General features: G+C 33.0%; 1 protein-coding gene across 3 annotated transcripts; it reads left to right on the plus strand.

Moving 5' to 3' along the window:
* The first annotated feature begins 202 nt into the window (after positions 1-202).
* Positions 203-8344, plus strand: LOC100811133 (uncharacterized). 3 transcript variants are annotated; one of them, XM_041013589.1, is made up of 13 exons: positions 203-340; positions 472-677; positions 1263-1367; positions 2047-2134; positions 2316-2383; positions 2790-3055; positions 4226-4324; positions 5391-5487; positions 5562-5636; positions 5898-5996; positions 6378-6494; positions 7073-7431; positions 7754-8342. In XM_041013589.1, the coding sequence occupies exons 8-13, from the start codon at positions 5392-5394 to the stop codon at positions 8040-8042; spliced, it is 1035 nt and encodes a 344-aa protein (XP_040869523.1). In that variant the 5' UTR covers positions 203-340; positions 472-677; positions 1263-1367; positions 2047-2134; positions 2316-2383; positions 2790-3055; positions 4226-4324; position 5391; the 3' UTR covers positions 8043-8342. The 3 variants fall into 3 exon arrangements, with proteins under 3 accessions (XP_040869523.1, XP_014627783.1, XP_006606731.1); XM_014772297.3 differs by lacking the exon at positions 203-340 and having other exon boundaries at positions 640-682; XM_006606668.4 differs by lacking the exons at positions 203-340; positions 472-677; positions 1263-1367; ... (2 more) ...; positions 2790-3055; positions 4226-4324 and having other exon boundaries at positions 4919-5487; positions 7754-8344.
* The last annotated feature ends 8905 nt before the right edge of the window (positions 8345-17249 follow it).

Here is a 17249-nt window from a genome sequence, read left to right on the forward strand (position 1 = left end):
AACCTCATCATACCTGGCAAGAAGGCAGTATTATCCTAGTGGGCAGGTAATCATTTTTTTAAGTTAGTAGTACTTAGTGACTTCTCACATTTACTTTAAGCCTTTATGACAACCGTTGATTCAAAAAATGAATAGTTGAAGTTGTGATAAATTACATGTATAACAAATTAAAATTCCACACTCTAGTTTCTAAAATGCACGTTTCACTTTAGAGGAGTTAAATACAAGCAACCAGCCAACGAGGCCTTTATGATCATCAGGCCACAAAACCACCAACTTGGCTTTATTTTGGTTTCTCTAGTTCTCTAATTCCCTCGAATACCAATATGCATTTGTCAATGTAACTTTACTTTAATAATATGTTTTTGGTATAGTGAAAGAATATGGGTTGTGAATAACTACAATAGTGTTCTGGACTGTTATTTGTACATTTTTGTAATACTAATACATTTCCTGACCTATACCATGCAGATCCATGGATATAGGATGTCACTTTGGGCTGAACATACGGTGCTATTGAAGAGTGCTTCTTACAACCAGAGAGCCTTGAATGCATTAGAAGGGTTAGAACAATGGGTGAGCTGAACTGGAATCAATTTGCATCAAATGATGTAACAGAGATGACAAGGCATCAGCTCAAATGATGCCCAAGTACCCGGTAGAAGTCGATCGAAAGGGTAAGGTAAGATCCCTTCATTTACCTTTTTCTTGAATGTAAATTACAAACAATTTTGAAAGGCAATATATATAGTTGAAGAAACACTAAGTCCTGTGTACATTAATAAAAGCTTTTTCATTCTTTTTTCCTTTCTTGTATACATACAAAACCAGATGCTACTCTGTCAAAAGAAAAAAAAATACAATTGCTACACATTATCACTCACTCCTGGTCTATCAGGCTAAATTACTACCGGGAACACCATGTTATGCAAAGTTGTAATTTAGAGAGCTACTAAGTTTGGTATGAAATCAAATCATGATCTGGATTGTGTTCCATTTTCTGATTTCAGCAATTATATGTGGATCTGTTATTTTATTTATCTCTTAACAGTTACTTTTTTTTCTCTCTCAACGGATGTTTTTACATTATTTAATTCATTTACCTTTTTCTTGATCAATTGCATAATTTCACAAAACTATAATATGAATTCCACTTAGTTTCTAATAACTAGACATCGATGTTTCTGTTTGAAAGGGATAAAGTGAGAGACTTGATTAGAGACTTGACTTTATTTAAACTTATTTTGTTGCTTGCCTATTAGATTCCACACCTTCTAGAGCTTGGTATCAATGCAGTAGAGTTGCTGTCTGTCTTTGAGTTTGATGAGTTGGATTTCCAGAGGCGTCCAAATCCCAGAGATCACATGGTAAACTAGAAAAGTATTATGATGCACTTCAAATTCAGATCAATGAGATAATCTTGAAATGGAAAAGATGTTGCAATTTGGAGTGATAGTTTTTATATTTCAGTTTTATTTTAGACAGTTTTTAATTTTCGCAGGTAACTTTATATCTCGATTAATTAATTTTCCCGGGTAATTATCCTTGTATTTATCTGTGATCATTTTCATCCTTAGCCTCACACTTAGTGTTAGTGCAGTTTTATTAGGTAAGTATCATCTTTTGGAGTACCGCTTTGTGGACATTCTCTTTGATATTTTTTATTTTTCCCAGGTTATTACTTACTAGTAGTACCCATGGTAAATGTTGGGGTTGGCTAGTGTTTACCAACATGTCATATTTTATTAAATATAAATACTAAAATAGCTTGTAAAAAATATGATATTAATTACTAGTTATCAAAATATATTGTTGCTCACAAAAAAAAGGTTAGCTAGTGAAAAATTGATTGGATTTGTAAAAATATATTGTTACTCACAAAAAAAAGGTTAGCTAGTGAAAATATATTTGTAAAAATTGATTGGATTTGTAAAAAAAGATTATCAAAATATATTGTTACTCACACTTAGTGTTAGTGCAGTTTTATTAGGTAAGTATTTTCATTTGGATGGCTTATTTTTTATTTTATTTTTTTCCAACTTACAGGGGGAGTAGGTATTGCACACATGATTCAAAAGATTGAAAATAAAGAGTACATGGGATTTGGAGACCTTTGCACGTACAGAAAATAAACGTTAGAGAAATTTATATACATTGATGCTAGCTTGATATATATATATATATATATCAGATTTCATCTTTTCTTGTATTGTAGTTGTTTGTGGTTCCTTTTTTTTGGAAATTTATATAAGGATGTGATTTTCTGATTTTTGGAAATTTTGATATGCTGACATCGATGGTCTTCCTTCTTTCAGGCTTCCATTCATTAAAGCATACAAGTTTGTGGCTTTCAAACAATTATTTGGGGAGTTATGTGTCTAAGGTGAGAATATTTGGATGCATCAATCATTCATAATCTTTATTCTCATGTTTCTAATGCTTGTAGAACAAAGCTAAGGATAACGATTCTGATCATAATGTGGATTGTTGGGAATGTGAAACTTATTACTACCAAAGAAGCGTGGGACCAATATTTGGAAGAAGCAATGGCAAAATGAAAGGCCTAAAATATATTTTATTTCTTGAAATCTCTATTCTGATTTGGCATGGAAAAAATGCATCGTAAACCATTTTTTTTCATTATAAGATTTTTTTCTTGAAATCTCTATTCTGATTTGAAGTACTATAAAAGGTCTCATTAGCACAACAGCTTCCCTAGCTCACCAAAGAACCAAACCAAAGCATGCCATCATCCATGGCTTTCCTTTCACATCCTTATTTCTTTGCAGCTTTATCTGCACCTTTGACTCTTTTGGTGGTCCAAATTCTGTTCAGAAAACTGAACAAAAGGCATAATAGAAAGAAGTACCACCCTGTTGCTGACACCATCTTCAATCAGATGCTAAACTTCAACAGGCTGCACCATTATATGACTGATCTTGCTGCCAAGCACAAGGCTTACAGGCTGCTCAACCCTTTCAGATATGAGGTTTACACCACTGAGCCAACTAATGTTGAGTATATACTCAAAACCAATTTTGAGAATTATGGAAAGGTAGGTACTTTAATCATAGCTAGATGAATTGTTATTGGTAAGTTGACTGTATTTTTTTAAGGATGAATAGATTATTATGCACATGAATAATTCTAAATTTTCCTACCAAATCTTTGTACTGATCTTCTTATTTATGGGTATCTTTAAATAAATTTCTCAATAAATAATTGTAGGTGCAGAAAAAAGGCGTAAAATATAATTAAACTTTTATCTTAAGTTAAAATTAGTTTATCTATAAAATACTTTACATAAGTTCTGTTATTGCATTCCTATTTTGTCCATGTGTGTTTCTGAGGATGATATGGATGCAAAAGTTTAAGGGTCTGTTTCATTTGTTAGAGTAGTTTAAATGAAAGTCGAGAGTTGCCACCTGCCACCTACCTCCTTAATGGGTTAGGTTCAAGGAATTGAAGAGCTTCTAGAATTTCTGATGTTGTAAAATCTGTTGTGCTGATTGGTTACTATTTTCCTGATGCCATATTTGAAAAATTAGAGCAACCAATTAGAATTATTGAAGGTTTTTATGATTTATCTTGTACTGTTCTACTTCGGCAGTAACCATGGTATCAAAAAAGTACTTATCGAGAAAAAAACTAAGGTAAAAAATATAGCAGAAACTTGCCTTAGAGCAAGGTCAGTGTTAGTTGTTTAATAAGTTGCCTATGCTAAAGATACTCTTAGGTGGTATGGGCATGTGTGGAGATGGCATGTAGAAGCCTTAGTAAGGAGAGTAGGTAGAGGCAGAGGCAGATTGAGAAAACTATAGGCTAAAGCATTAAGAGAAAACTCAGAAGAATATTCCAAAAGTGGTAAGGTAGAACTAATAAAAAAAAACATTGAAACAAAATTAAATTAAACAAAAACTTAAAATAAAAATATAATTATGGACAAGTCAAATCTTAACATATATTTGTTAGAAATTTAATTATTTTTTTCAATTATATTGTAACATATATTATAAATTTTGTAGTTTAATTATATACAGCGTAAGTAACATCATATCTATTTCATGGTGATGAGAATTCTTTACAAATCACATTTGAACTAATTCTTATTTGATCTAATTTTGCACTTTTTTTTGTTAGATCTAATTCTTGTTAGTCCATTTAATAGTCCTGCAAAATGTGTTATTTTTCATCTAAACATGTGACCTTTTTTTTAACACTGCAGGTGCTGGATTTGGATCTAAGAGAAAATATATGTTTCGGAAAGTGACCATCCAGCTCAAGCTTGTGGAGGGTGACTCTGCTGGAACTGGACCATTTCTATGTAAGTGAAAATTTTATCTTTTATTTTAAAGAACAAATTTGCTCATGATGCTCTTTTGATGTTTTAGTATGATGCTTGTGATAATTACTATTTACTAGCTATAGTGCTTAGTTAACAATGAACATAATTTACGGTGTACATATTCAGCTCAATGCATTGAGCTTTTCTCAAGTGCAGACAACCCGATTTGCATCAATGAATTGAATATTACCAGTTTAGGCATCATGGAGATTCCTATTTGCTTAGGTGGCTCCATTTCATCCACTGGCTCCACTTTATATGTGCTCATGTTTTCCTGATTTGATTTGTCCCCTCTGCCACATTGCCACTCCAATTTCTTATTATTCAATTCTCCTCCTTTAGCATTTTTAAGTTAAATCAGTTTTTCTTTCTTGACTTGATGTTTTAATTTTTTATTCAAAATTTTAAATTATGATTTTTAAAATTATTTAAAATTGATTTAATTTTATCCTTTTTTGTCTAAATTAAATTAATCATATTAAAAAATATATTTATAATCATTTAAAATAAGACGATGTTAAATTTTCATCAAATATGATTTCTCCATGATGATGATTTAATTTAGATAATAAAATTAAATTGAATTAATTAAATAGATGGTGCGTAATAAATGATGATTGCTCCTTAATTAGTCTCTACTGTGTGAGCTTTTTGCCTTCCCCGCTCCCAAATATCTCTCTTTCACATAAGCAATCATTGAGGCACACATAAAAGTACAACATAGGTGGCCATATGTGTGAATAAATTGCCAAATTCCAAATAGAGATTTCTCTCCCTAGACAATCTTTTGTTTGCCACCTTTTCTTCTGATATTCTAATTCTATTTATTTGTACAAATTAAAATCCTTCGTGTGTAAAATCTCCACCTTCTCAATTCTTGATGGAAATTTGGCATCACATGTTGTATGACATAATTTTGTATCCTAGTCCTAAGTTAATTAATTGCAATGAATACATATTTTGTTTACATATTATACTTTTCTTTGCAATATTTATGCATACTGTATAAGTTGTTTCAATTTTCCAATTTTACATGCTGTTGCAGCATGGAGTTCCTTTATAGAACAGGTGGTGATGGTCCTCTTGTTGCTTTTGGTGCATCTGATGGTGTCATTAGAGTTCTATCAATGATGACATGGAAGGTGGGGACCTAAAAAATTAATATTAATCTAGTTTAAATTATTAGCATATCATGTGATACTTTAGTTACTTGCAGCTTGTGCGAAGGTACACTGGAGGTCATAAGGGGTCTATCTCTTGCTTGATGTCATTCATGGCTGCTTCTGGTGAGGTAAGTCTTGATTCCCCATTGAAGAACTTATTCTACTTTATTGTATTTTACTTGCATTAATTTTTAGAAACTTAGTTAGGATTCTCTGGCACCCCCAATCAAGATAATTTATTGAGAAATTACAATTGCTAGTTGATATGTGACATGTATGTGCAGGTTTTTCGCATGACTGATTATCTCTATATATTGCTTTTATAATTGGAAGTTGCTTTTGTACTTTGGTATGGCAGTTCATTTGTGTGGGGTATGTTTGGATTTCAGGCTCTTCTGGTTTCGGGTGCTAGTGATGGATTGCTCATAATTTGGAGTGCTGACCACGGACAGGATTCACGTGAACTTGTACCCAAGCTGAGTTTAAAAGTACCACTCTTTTCCTCATTCTAACTCCTATTTGTCAATTGCTTATTATGGCTGCAAAACAGGGATAAGCCATTGTTAGTTGTGGCTTAATTATAGTTCCTATTTCCTTTTTGTTGTTCAAGCAATTGCATTTTACATTGGAAGGTGAGAATACAATTGAAAGGAAGGATATGAGATGAATAACATATTATTATAATAGAAAGGAACATCTAAAATTTGGGTACAAGGCGAAATGCAAACTTACATTGGCAAATAATGTATCTTCCCCCCCACCCCCCTTTTCTCTTTTTCTACCTTATTATTCTTTTCTGTATGACTCATGAATGATTCCGTGCATGGACATTTCATTGGTTAATGATAGCACTTAATGCATCTATCTAGGCACATGATGGAGGGGTTGTGGCAGTTGAGTTGTCAAAGGTGATGGGAGGTGCTCCTCAGCTAATCACAATTGGTGCTGATAAGACATTAGCCATATGGGACACCGTCTCCTTTAAGGTGTGGTAGTGGGGCTAATGCCTGGCTATTTTAAATTTTTGTGAAAATTCTCCTGGTAACTAGAAAGACTTAGCATGAAAAAGCTTTTGATTCTCAGGAGCTGCGGCGTATAAAGCCAGTTCCTAAATTGGCTTGCCACAGTGTGGCTTCTTGGTGCCATCCTCGAGCTCCAAACCTTGATATTCTCCAAACCTTTTTTTTTCTTCTAATTTCTGAATTGGCGTAGTATTTTTTGTTCCATGTATGACTTCTTGTTGAAGCTATCCAACTTGGAATGATATGAATATATTTCAAAGCATTCAAATAGTTTATATCAATATTTTTGAATGGAGGCAAGGATAGATCAAAATTGAGTGTAACAAAATCTGTGGAAAGCTTTACTTCAATCATGTTATCAGTTTATGTATGTTGTATAATATGCTTATATACCTCAGGCAAATAAGTCCTCTTTAACAAAGAAGAAACTGAATTTCAAGCCCAGCCCTCATTACTCCCTGTCCAATTTCCCATTCTTTTTGTTTACTCTACCTGGTAATGAGTTTGGTCAAACTTAATTTTGCCTCTGATTTTTTGGGCAGGTGTATTGTATGGTTGCACATACTTTGCAGCCTCATCTTGTAGCTGTTGGAACCAACATTGGTGTTATTATCTGTGAGTTTGATGCTAGATCTCTTCCACCTGTTGCTCCTCTACCAACCCCATCAGACAGTAAAGAGCATTCTGCCATATTTGTAATTGAAAGGGAATTAAAGCTATTAAATTTTCGGTTAAACAATTCTGCAAATCCATCTCTTGGAAATAACAGCTCCTTGTCAGAAACAGGAAGACCCAAGGGAGATTTTTTTGAACCATTACCTATCAAGCAGGGGAAGAAGCACATAAGTACTCCTGTTCCACATGATTCGCATTCAGTTCTTTCTGTCAGCAGTTCAGGAAAGTAAGTTGCCTCTGACTTTTGCTACAACTTGGTTGATTTTTTTTTCTTGTAAAGAAATTTTGTAATTTAAAAGTAACTAATATTTTGTTCTTCAATATAATTTTGTGGCTTTGGGTTTTTCTATAGAATATAAGATGAATAAAATTCTAACTTTTGGCATTCCATATATATCAGTGATACTCAAAATAAATACGATCTTTTCTGTGTTTGTGGTTTTTATTCCCAGATCTTTTTTTGGTTATGCTTCCTCTTCTTCTATCATTTAGTTTCTTAAATTGGAGTGCGTTTTCTGTTGCTTTCTTACTGCATCGTATGTTTACAGGTATCTAGCAATTGTTTGGCCAGATATTCCTTATTTCTCTGTCTACAAGGTTAGTGATTGGTCAATTGTTGACTCTGGAAGTGCAAGACTTCTCGCTTGGGATACTTGTCGTGACAGATTTGCTATATTGGAATTAGCATTACCGCCTAGAATTCCTATAGTTCCCAAGGGTAGTTCATCAAAAAGAGCGAAAGAAGCTGTTGCGGCACAAGTAGCAGCCGCAGCTACTGCTGCTGCTTCCACAACTTCCTATACATTTTTTGGCTTTGTCACTAGTGGACTCTTTTAGTATTTAATTATGATAAATTTTGTTTAGCTGGGTTATTTACTTGTGAGCATTCTTTAACACTGTTTAATTGCCTAAAAGGATTATAAAACTGTATTATGTATACACATAGTTAATAGTAATAGAGTTTCCAGTTTTTTGACATGACTTTCTTAAGAGCAGGACCCAGCCAGCTACTAACTATGGGAGTAAATGAGGGGAAACAAAAGAAGGATGATCTTATCTGGACCATTTATCTGTTTGTTAATCATGAAACAGGAAAATGTATTGTCATGCTTTATTCCTATCTTCTGCAATATTAATTATTCAAACCTTGTTTTCGTCTATCAACTGGTTGATGGGTCGATAGTGCATTATAACTTGGGCTTTTCACACCATCTATTGCAGATTAATGCTTCTACAGTAGGTACTTTCCTTGACCCTGCAAAATCTTTATAGAAGTTGTTAAATAACATTTCAATAAAACTGTTTCTTGATGTTCTTGATTTTTCACATTAGTCTTACACGCAGTTTGTGATTTTTCTATTACTGGCTCAAATATGTGTATTTTTACATTTAGTAAACCACAATCATGCACTTTAACATCACACCAATATTTGAAGGGGAAATTATAAATTTCGCAAAAATAATAATAAAAAATCATTATTCTACATCGGTTGAGTGATAAACGATGTAGAAACCCTTCAAATTCTACATCGTTGACTTATAACCGATGTAGAAACCTTGTCATTCCTACTCATTCTACATCGGTTCAGTAATGAACGATGTAGAAATCCTTCAAATTCTACATCGGTTGACTTATAACTGATGTAGAAACCTTGCCATTATTACCCATTCTACATCGGTTGATTGATAACTGATGTAGAAACCCTACCATTCAACATCGGTTTCAACCTTAGAACCGATGTAGAAAGCTCACATTCTACATCAGTTGAGCTACACAACCGATGTAGAAAGGTCGTCCTTCAAAGACGGTCCTCCAACCGATGTCGGTATTCAACGATACTGTGTTACCACCACGCGTCGTAACCGATGTAGAAAGACCATTAGAATCGATGTAGAAGGCCTTTTTTTTAGTAGTACATACCTGTCTCAGTTCCAAAAATGTATAATCTAGCCACAAACTCATTGTGCAATTACTAATGCATTAAATCATTGATGTGCATTAAAGCAAGTGTAATTTATTTTGCATATCACCAACCTGACAAGTTCTAAGCCACCTTTTTGAGAAGTCAATCCCTGACTAACACCATTAGCTCCTCTGGAATTTATCCCAGCCACTGTCTGCAACCAAACTTAATTACTTGATAAGGAAAACTTGGAAAGGAAAACCAGCAAGCAGAGAGAAAGCAATATACCTGTGGAATGTTAGTTTCATTGTATACCTGAACAAAAACAAGCTTAGTAAATGCTTCTTTCGAATTAGTGATGCTCATAAAATTAAGAACTTCATATCATTGTATACCTGAACAAAAGAAAGGTTGATCCATCTCAAGCTTCCATCTAACCCTTGTAGTAGTCATAGAAGTCAAGAAGATTGTTAGTTATGAATGCAGAAAAGAGAAATGAGAAATTGATAGAAACAAACAAAGGAAGAAATGGAATGTTAGTTTCATTAATGTAAAAGGATAGCTTGTTTTCAATAGAAGATATTTCATTAAAGTTCTATTATTTTAACAATAAATAATTAATTTATTAAAATGAACTCAATCATAAATTGTTAATTAAGTATGATATAAATTTGTCAAGTTTTTCACAAATTGACCAATTTTATATTAATTACTTCAAAAATGATATTTATGACAATTTATAATTAAATATTATTAGTTAAAATATTCTACTTAGTGTATCGAAATTAAAATTTTAAATAATTGATATATATTGCGTATAATTATTTCTACTTCTCACTTTTTTTTATCTTTTTATATAGCACACCTCTCAAAATTGTTATCTAAAATTAAAAGGGAGGAAAGAAGTTAGACCATTTAATTACAAAAGACATTTTTTATAGACCGATAAGTTTGATGACTTTTAGGGAATAATTGATTTTAATGATTTTTTCTCATCCGGTAACTATACGTGAATAATCTAGTTGAATTTTTAATTAAATCTTGACTAATTTTCTAGCAACGCAATTTTTTTTACTAGACTTGATATATAACTAGAACATACATGTCGATTTGGTCCATTTGGTATGGATCTTAGCACTGCATATGTTTCCAACTATACAGTTAGACGTACATAAACTCAAAGATAACACAACACTGCATATGTTTCCAAACATGACCATATAATTGATGAAAATGAAAATCAACATTTGCCATACATCAAACTGCTAAAAATGCCAATTATCTACAGTAAAAAATTCAGTAAGAATCAACAGTGCTGCCAACTTTTTATCTTAACAAAAACAAACAAGAAATGGATTTAATAATTACGATGATTTTGAAAATCTTAATTACAAAGATCTGGGGTATAATATATAAAACTTGCTAAAAGGGTTATTACACAAGGTGCCAAAATGAATCAAATGATTCAAACCTAATAAACTAGTCCGAGTAGAAATATGGGCTGACGGAGTCAGGAAAAATAAAGACTTAGTAATTTTCATTTGGCCCAGTCTGGCACGAATTAGACTATGACCCAAATGAGGACAGGCAAACCCAAATGCCTAAGCCCCAAATTCAAGTGTCAAGTAAGAAAAAATACCTGGTAATTTGGGAAGTCACTGTCTATTGCTGCTTCAAACTGAGCAAGAAATGTATGAAGTCCATTACTACTAGTCAGAATTGGAAGTTTAAAAATTATGTGCACATAACAACAGAAAAGGTAATTTAAGGCTGGACTTAATTCGGCCAAGAAAATGTTCCAAGTCTGGAAGCCTGCGAAGATGTTGAGCAATATGTGGCATAATCTCTGGGTTAGCCATTAGATCATCCACTACATCAAGCCTTTGATAGTTAATACTTAATACTAAGCTGAATGTATGATAAAATCATTGATCTATCATGTACCTTGGTTTAAATGTATAATTAGATAATTTATTGTTGTTATTATACAACACACCATGGACTTGGTAACAATTAAGTAGTTAATATCCCTAGAAACTAGAAAGTAGTTATGCCTAAGAAACTTAAAACAGATGCTATGGATTGAAATCCTAAACATCTGATCATGGAATAGAGTGAGACTTAATATATGTTAGTATTTTCATTTCATAGCTAGAACATAGGTAGACTAAAAATGGGGTAGCATTGTTCCAAGATTATTATAATAATAATATAAAGAAAAGCTCTGGAAAAAAACACAAACTATATGATTCATTGTGTAAAAATATTTTAGACCATTCTTTTAAATTACCATAAAGCTTATATATAACTAGAAGTCTAAATCTGACTGCATATGCAGTTTGTGTTGTGGTTCTAAGAACATATCATGGAAAGGAAGAGATGGTAGGAAAGATTATAGGCTAGAAACTGAAAAGAAATACTCTAGTTGAAAAAAATACCTTTCAATTTAATGAAGGAGCGAGAAGAGCTAGATGGGGTAATGGCAACATCTGAATTGGTTGAACTTTGTGACTTTTCCTGCTCGGGGATGCTAGAATTAACCTTAAGGCTGAATACTGAGCAGTAGAAGAAAATGCCAAACTATAGATCTCAGCAGCATTCGCACCACTTCTCACCTAAATGTGACACCCAATAAACTTATACCAGAAAACCAAAATTGTTTGAAATAGCCACACAGTAAAAACTAAAGCATCAAATAAGAGAAAATAAACTAATATACGCATTTACTACCTAACCCTACTCATAGCTTTAGCAATTCATGCAATAATTTTGAAATTATAGACATCATTTAAATTCCCAAACCAAACAAACACCAACGTTAAATTACATACTTCCTGAAGAAGCGTGGCATGATTGGTGTGAAAAATCCAATCGAAATGAAGAAGAATACCAGGGAAGAGAGAGAGAGACTCAATACTCATTGTTTTCTCTCTTCTTTTTTTGAAAATGGTGGATTTTAGAGATCTGAGAAGAAAGGGCTGCCCAGGAGAAGGGTCCTTTGCAGTGAAGAAAGAGAGTGTGTAAGGTTTGGATTGGTTCGAGCTGCTCATAGTTGGAGCCCAAGAAGAAGGGGCTGGTCGGGGATTGGATGCGGAGCCTCTCCTTCTCACCCTTCGTTGGATTGGGGCTTAGGGTTTCCTCCCTATGACAGAGAGTCACATGTCTTTTAAATAAGTCAGTGTTTTCAAAGACGATTCTTTATGAAATGATGTAGTAATGTGTTTTTAAATACGGTTTTTTCAAACTCGTCTTTGAAAAATTACACTTAATTACAAAAATGCCATTGCCCGTTTTTTTAAGATGGTTTTTATATGACCGTCCTAGATCAGCTGCCATTGTAAACTTTTATTTTAGTAGTGAAATGTGAAAATAATGTTATTCAAGATTCTATAGTGTAAGTTCCAGTATGATAAATCCTAAAAAATTACACGAGAATAAAATTATGCTAACATAACCTTGTGGGTAGCTATACTTAATCTAACAGATAGTTACCACACCTAGTAAAATAGTTGGTTACCATAGATAATGGGGGATTAAGATAATCTTCAATGGCTTTTATAAACACACATGCATATAGGAGTAACTAGGTATGTTTATCTCTCTATCTACAATTTCTTGATTCCAAGATTAACTTATGTATAAGAGTGTCTTTGTAGGTATCTCACCTACCTCATCTAATAGACTCTAGAAACTCTGATATATCAAGAAATTGCAAGACCAAACGAGAACACTAACCATGAGGGGGTAGTTCCTAGTTTGTAAGAAGCAAACAAAGCATATAGACTATATAACAACGCTATTGGATGCATGGAGTTATAGTACCATAATATCCACAACTAATAACTATGTTTTTTTTTTTCAAAATTATCGAGTGAAGAGAATTTTTAGAATATCCTCTAGTTAACTAGCACTTAATATCAAAAGAAAGGTTGATTTTATTTAGTAAACATTAAATTTAACTACTACATTCAATTGATCATGGCGGCGGGGACGCTATTGGTGGCGATGGCGGCAGTGGCCACGGTGGAGAGTGATAGAGCATTTTTAGTTTCTTATTTTCCTATTATTCTTAGCTTATTTGACCTTTCTTTGACTCTTATTTTCTCACCTTAACCCAGTTTTGGTCTTAGGCAAATAGTTGAGTTTAATTGATAATTGTTGCTTATTTTTGGACTGGGTGCTTACTTGACTTATCCGCCTTGTGGAGGACTTATAGGAAGCTACAAAACTTCAAATGGAGCATATGAGTAGTCCTTGGAAAGAAAAGGGAAATAGCTACAATTTTGTCATAGATGAGCTTGGACCAATTTTTCCATTTTGAGCTTAGATGTCATAGCCTCTGCACTTGGATTTTTGGCCTTTGCATTGTGTAATTAGCTTAATTAGAGAGATTAATTGGGCCTAATTAGGGACCATCCATTACTTTTGATTAGTTAGAGTATATATTAGTTTACTTAGTGTATTTTCATAGTTAGTTAGTTAGTTAGTTAGAGTCATCTTGTACAAAACAAATTTTTAGAAACTTCTAGTGTAAGTTTTAGATCAAACTCTTCTCTCTCTTTTTCTCTCATTGGTTCTTCACATTTCTTCATCTCTTCAACTCTATTTTTCTCTTCTCTTGTTAAATTTTCCGTTCTTCCATTGGTGACAATTATGGAAGGCTAAACAATTAATCAATCCAAGGATCCATCAAGCAATGATGAATTTGAGTTTTGGTTAAGTATTTCGAATTTTGTTATGAATGTCCATCCCCTTCTCCAATTCTATTTTTGTATTCGTGATTCTGAATGTGTTTAAGATTGAAAATGAATTATGTAATTGATTAATTTCCTAATTTGAATCCTAATTACAAATTAATTGAATGATACTTCAATTTGATTTGTGATTTCAATTTAATTAGGGATTAGTTCGATTGAATTACCTTTAATTAGATTGACTGAATCTTCATAATAGGATCATCATCTTTAGAAAACTGTGATAATTCTAATTGCTTGGATTTGGTGAATTGTATTGATGCTCCTTAAATCTGCTTGGTAAACCTATTAATTTTTGTGATTCTGTTTCTGATTTTTGATTGTTTGCAAACTGCTTGATGAAATCCCTTGCTTTGAATAATAAGTGAATTGAATTTCGAACCTAATTGGATTGTGTCTCTAAGTCGACAAACATTACATTGAAATATAAATTTTTTTTCAGGTACGTAATTGACCAAAAGTGAATTTTAGGTAATAACTTGAGAATGGCCTATTTTTCAAGTATGATAAACATATTTAAGCCTTAAAGAATTTTAGAATTGTTAAACTTATGTTTATCGTAGCTTATAGATGATATTTATGTATTGAAATCATTATTTGATGTAATTTGGTATACTCGTTTCATGTACTTTTAAACTTTAAGTTTTTTTTTATTTAATAGTATATATATATATATATATATATATATATATATATATATATATATATATATATATATCCCATCAATTGTCACAAATCACAAGTCCACATGAATCCCATAAATTTATAATTTGTTAATCTTTATTTATTTAATTTCATTAATGTTTGAAAGTCTGGTGGATCACGTAGATTAGTAAAAATGCTCTCTAAATGACATGTTATGCACATTGAGTTAAGGGTCCGTTTGTTTTTACCAATATTTTTCTCATTTAACATACCAAATCGAAATAGACCCGGTTGATCCCGATCTTGTACCTGCTATATGTGATTTCTCTATATAAGACTCAATTGGTTTTTGCATGCTTCAAAACCTCCTTGCAGCTTAATTTTTTGTGGTGTATGATAATTTTGTATGCGAAGGAACTTTTGTTGTTATTTTCGGATCAAGGAATTTATATTGAACTTGTTAGGGGGAAGGAATGATCATTATACATGGGTTTTGATGTAGCTACATATGGAACTTGTAGGCCTTCGATCTTTTTCATCAATGGAGTCCTTTGCTTCCTGAAGATGAATGACAACAGAATGGAGAAAAAAGAAAGATGATCAGAGACGCTACTTCAAGGAGAAGATGAGTCAAGCAGAAGCTCACCACCATAGGAAGCCATGGATTAGACCTTGAAGGTAGGAGAAAATGAGTGGAGGGAGAGGGAGAGAAGGAGCACGAAATTTTATGCCTCAAATGAGGTCTGAACTTTGAAGTTTAATTCTCAAATGATCAAAGTTCAAAAAATGCACACACATGGCCTTTATTTATAGGCTAAGTGTCAGACAAAATTGGAGAGAAATTTGAATTTCTATTCAAATTTCACTTGAATTTGAAATTGAATTTGTGGAGCCAAATTTTGGAGCCAAAATTTCACAAATTTTGATTAGTGAATTTTTGCTATGGTTCAGTCCATTAATCCAAGATCAAGTCCAAGATTCTCCACTAAGTGTGCTTAGGTGTCATGAGGCATGTAAAGCATTAAGGACATGCACAAAGTGTGACTATATGATGTGACAATGGGGTGTAGCAAGCAAATGTTCACCTCCTCCTCTAAAATTTAATTGGATTGGGCTTCTCCCAATTCAATTAAATTTATTTCTCAACACACACACCAAATATTCACTTAATGTATGTGAAATTACAAAACTACCCTTAATACAAAAACTAGTCTAGGTTCCTTAAAATATAAGGGCTGAAAAGTCCTACATTTCTAGGGTACCCTACCTACATTATGGAGCCCTAAATGCAAGGTAAAAAAAATAATGAAATCCTAATCTAATATGTACAGAGATAAGTGGGCTCATACTAAGCCCATGGGCCCAAAATCTACCCTAAGGCCCATGAGAACCCTAGGGCCTTCTCCTACTTCTTTGGCTCAATCTTCTTGGAGTCTTCAATCCATTGCCCTTGGGGGGTAGGATTGCATCATTCCCTCCCCCTTGAAAAGGATTTGACCTCAAATCTAGAGGTTCTTGAAACTCGGAGCTTCTTCCCTCAACATTTGTAAAAAGAATAATAACATGTATATTAGTGGTGTTTGGCATGTTGGAGTAGGGTAAGGTCTGAAAACCCCTTTCATGGGCATTTTCCCATAAGGGAACATGGTTCCTCACCAACTCAATGAGTGGTGCTACAATTATAGAAAAATATGGGACAAACCTTTTGTAAAAGTTTGCTAAGTCATGGAGGCCCCAAATTTTCCTTATACTTGGTTGGGTGGGCCACTCAGGAATCACCTTTATTCTCTTAGGGTTTGTGGGAAGCCCTTTGATCGAGGCCATACCCGAATCAAATAAACATTAAAAATGCAGTATCTAGGAAGTGATCCTAGGTCGTCTCCCAACGAGCAACGGTCAACCAAACGTTCATAACAGATAGTAATAAAACAGTAACGAATTGGGGAGGGGGGTTGTTTGTTTTTGTAAATTAAACAGGGAGCAAATTTTAATTAAAAAAAATGTCAGAATTAAAACACGTTGTTTCCCCTTGATTCACAAGCAAGTCTCTTATCCTAGGTTACGAGAATTTATCCTTTATCAGTTCAACCACTTAATCGAACCCTAAATTAAATTACCAAGCGAAATTTAACATAAGGCATTCATTATGTGATTAAGCAACACATACACCAATTAATCATGAACGATCATTAAGCATGAACATAAATTAAGCGCAGAGACAATTAATCAAGCACTAAGCATGCATGGATCAATAGCAACGAATACAAAATAATTGGTGAAGAGGAGAAACTGATCATAATTTAATAGTAATAATAGAACCTCAAAGAGAGCAGTGCTTGATCCTCAAGAGAAAACAACGCTGGAGACTTAGCCTTCCATTAATCCGTAGAAAACAAAGAAAACTAGAATTATTCTTCCAAAACAAAAAAGAGACTAAAACGAATTGAGAGTAGCAGTCTAAAACTAAAACGAAAAAAGAAGAGAAGACTAAAACTAAAAACCAAAAAGGAGAGAGAGAGAGCTAAAACTAGAACCTTTGTGCTGTTATATAGTTCTCAGCCCCAAAGATTACAAATCTGTTTTAAGTCCAAGCCCATAAATAAAATAAAATCTAGATAAGATAAGATAAGATCTAGATGAAATAATATCTAGCTAAGATAAAATCTAGATATGATAAGATAAAATCTAGATGAAATAATATCTTGAAGAGATCAAATCTAGATATGATAAGATAAAAACTA

The sequence above is a fragment of the Glycine max genome, chromosome 20 (genome assembly GCF_000004515.6).
Source record: "Glycine max cultivar Williams 82 chromosome 20, Glycine_max_v4.0, whole genome shotgun sequence".
Taxonomy (NCBI): domain Eukaryota; kingdom Viridiplantae; phylum Streptophyta; class Magnoliopsida; order Fabales; family Fabaceae; genus Glycine; species Glycine max.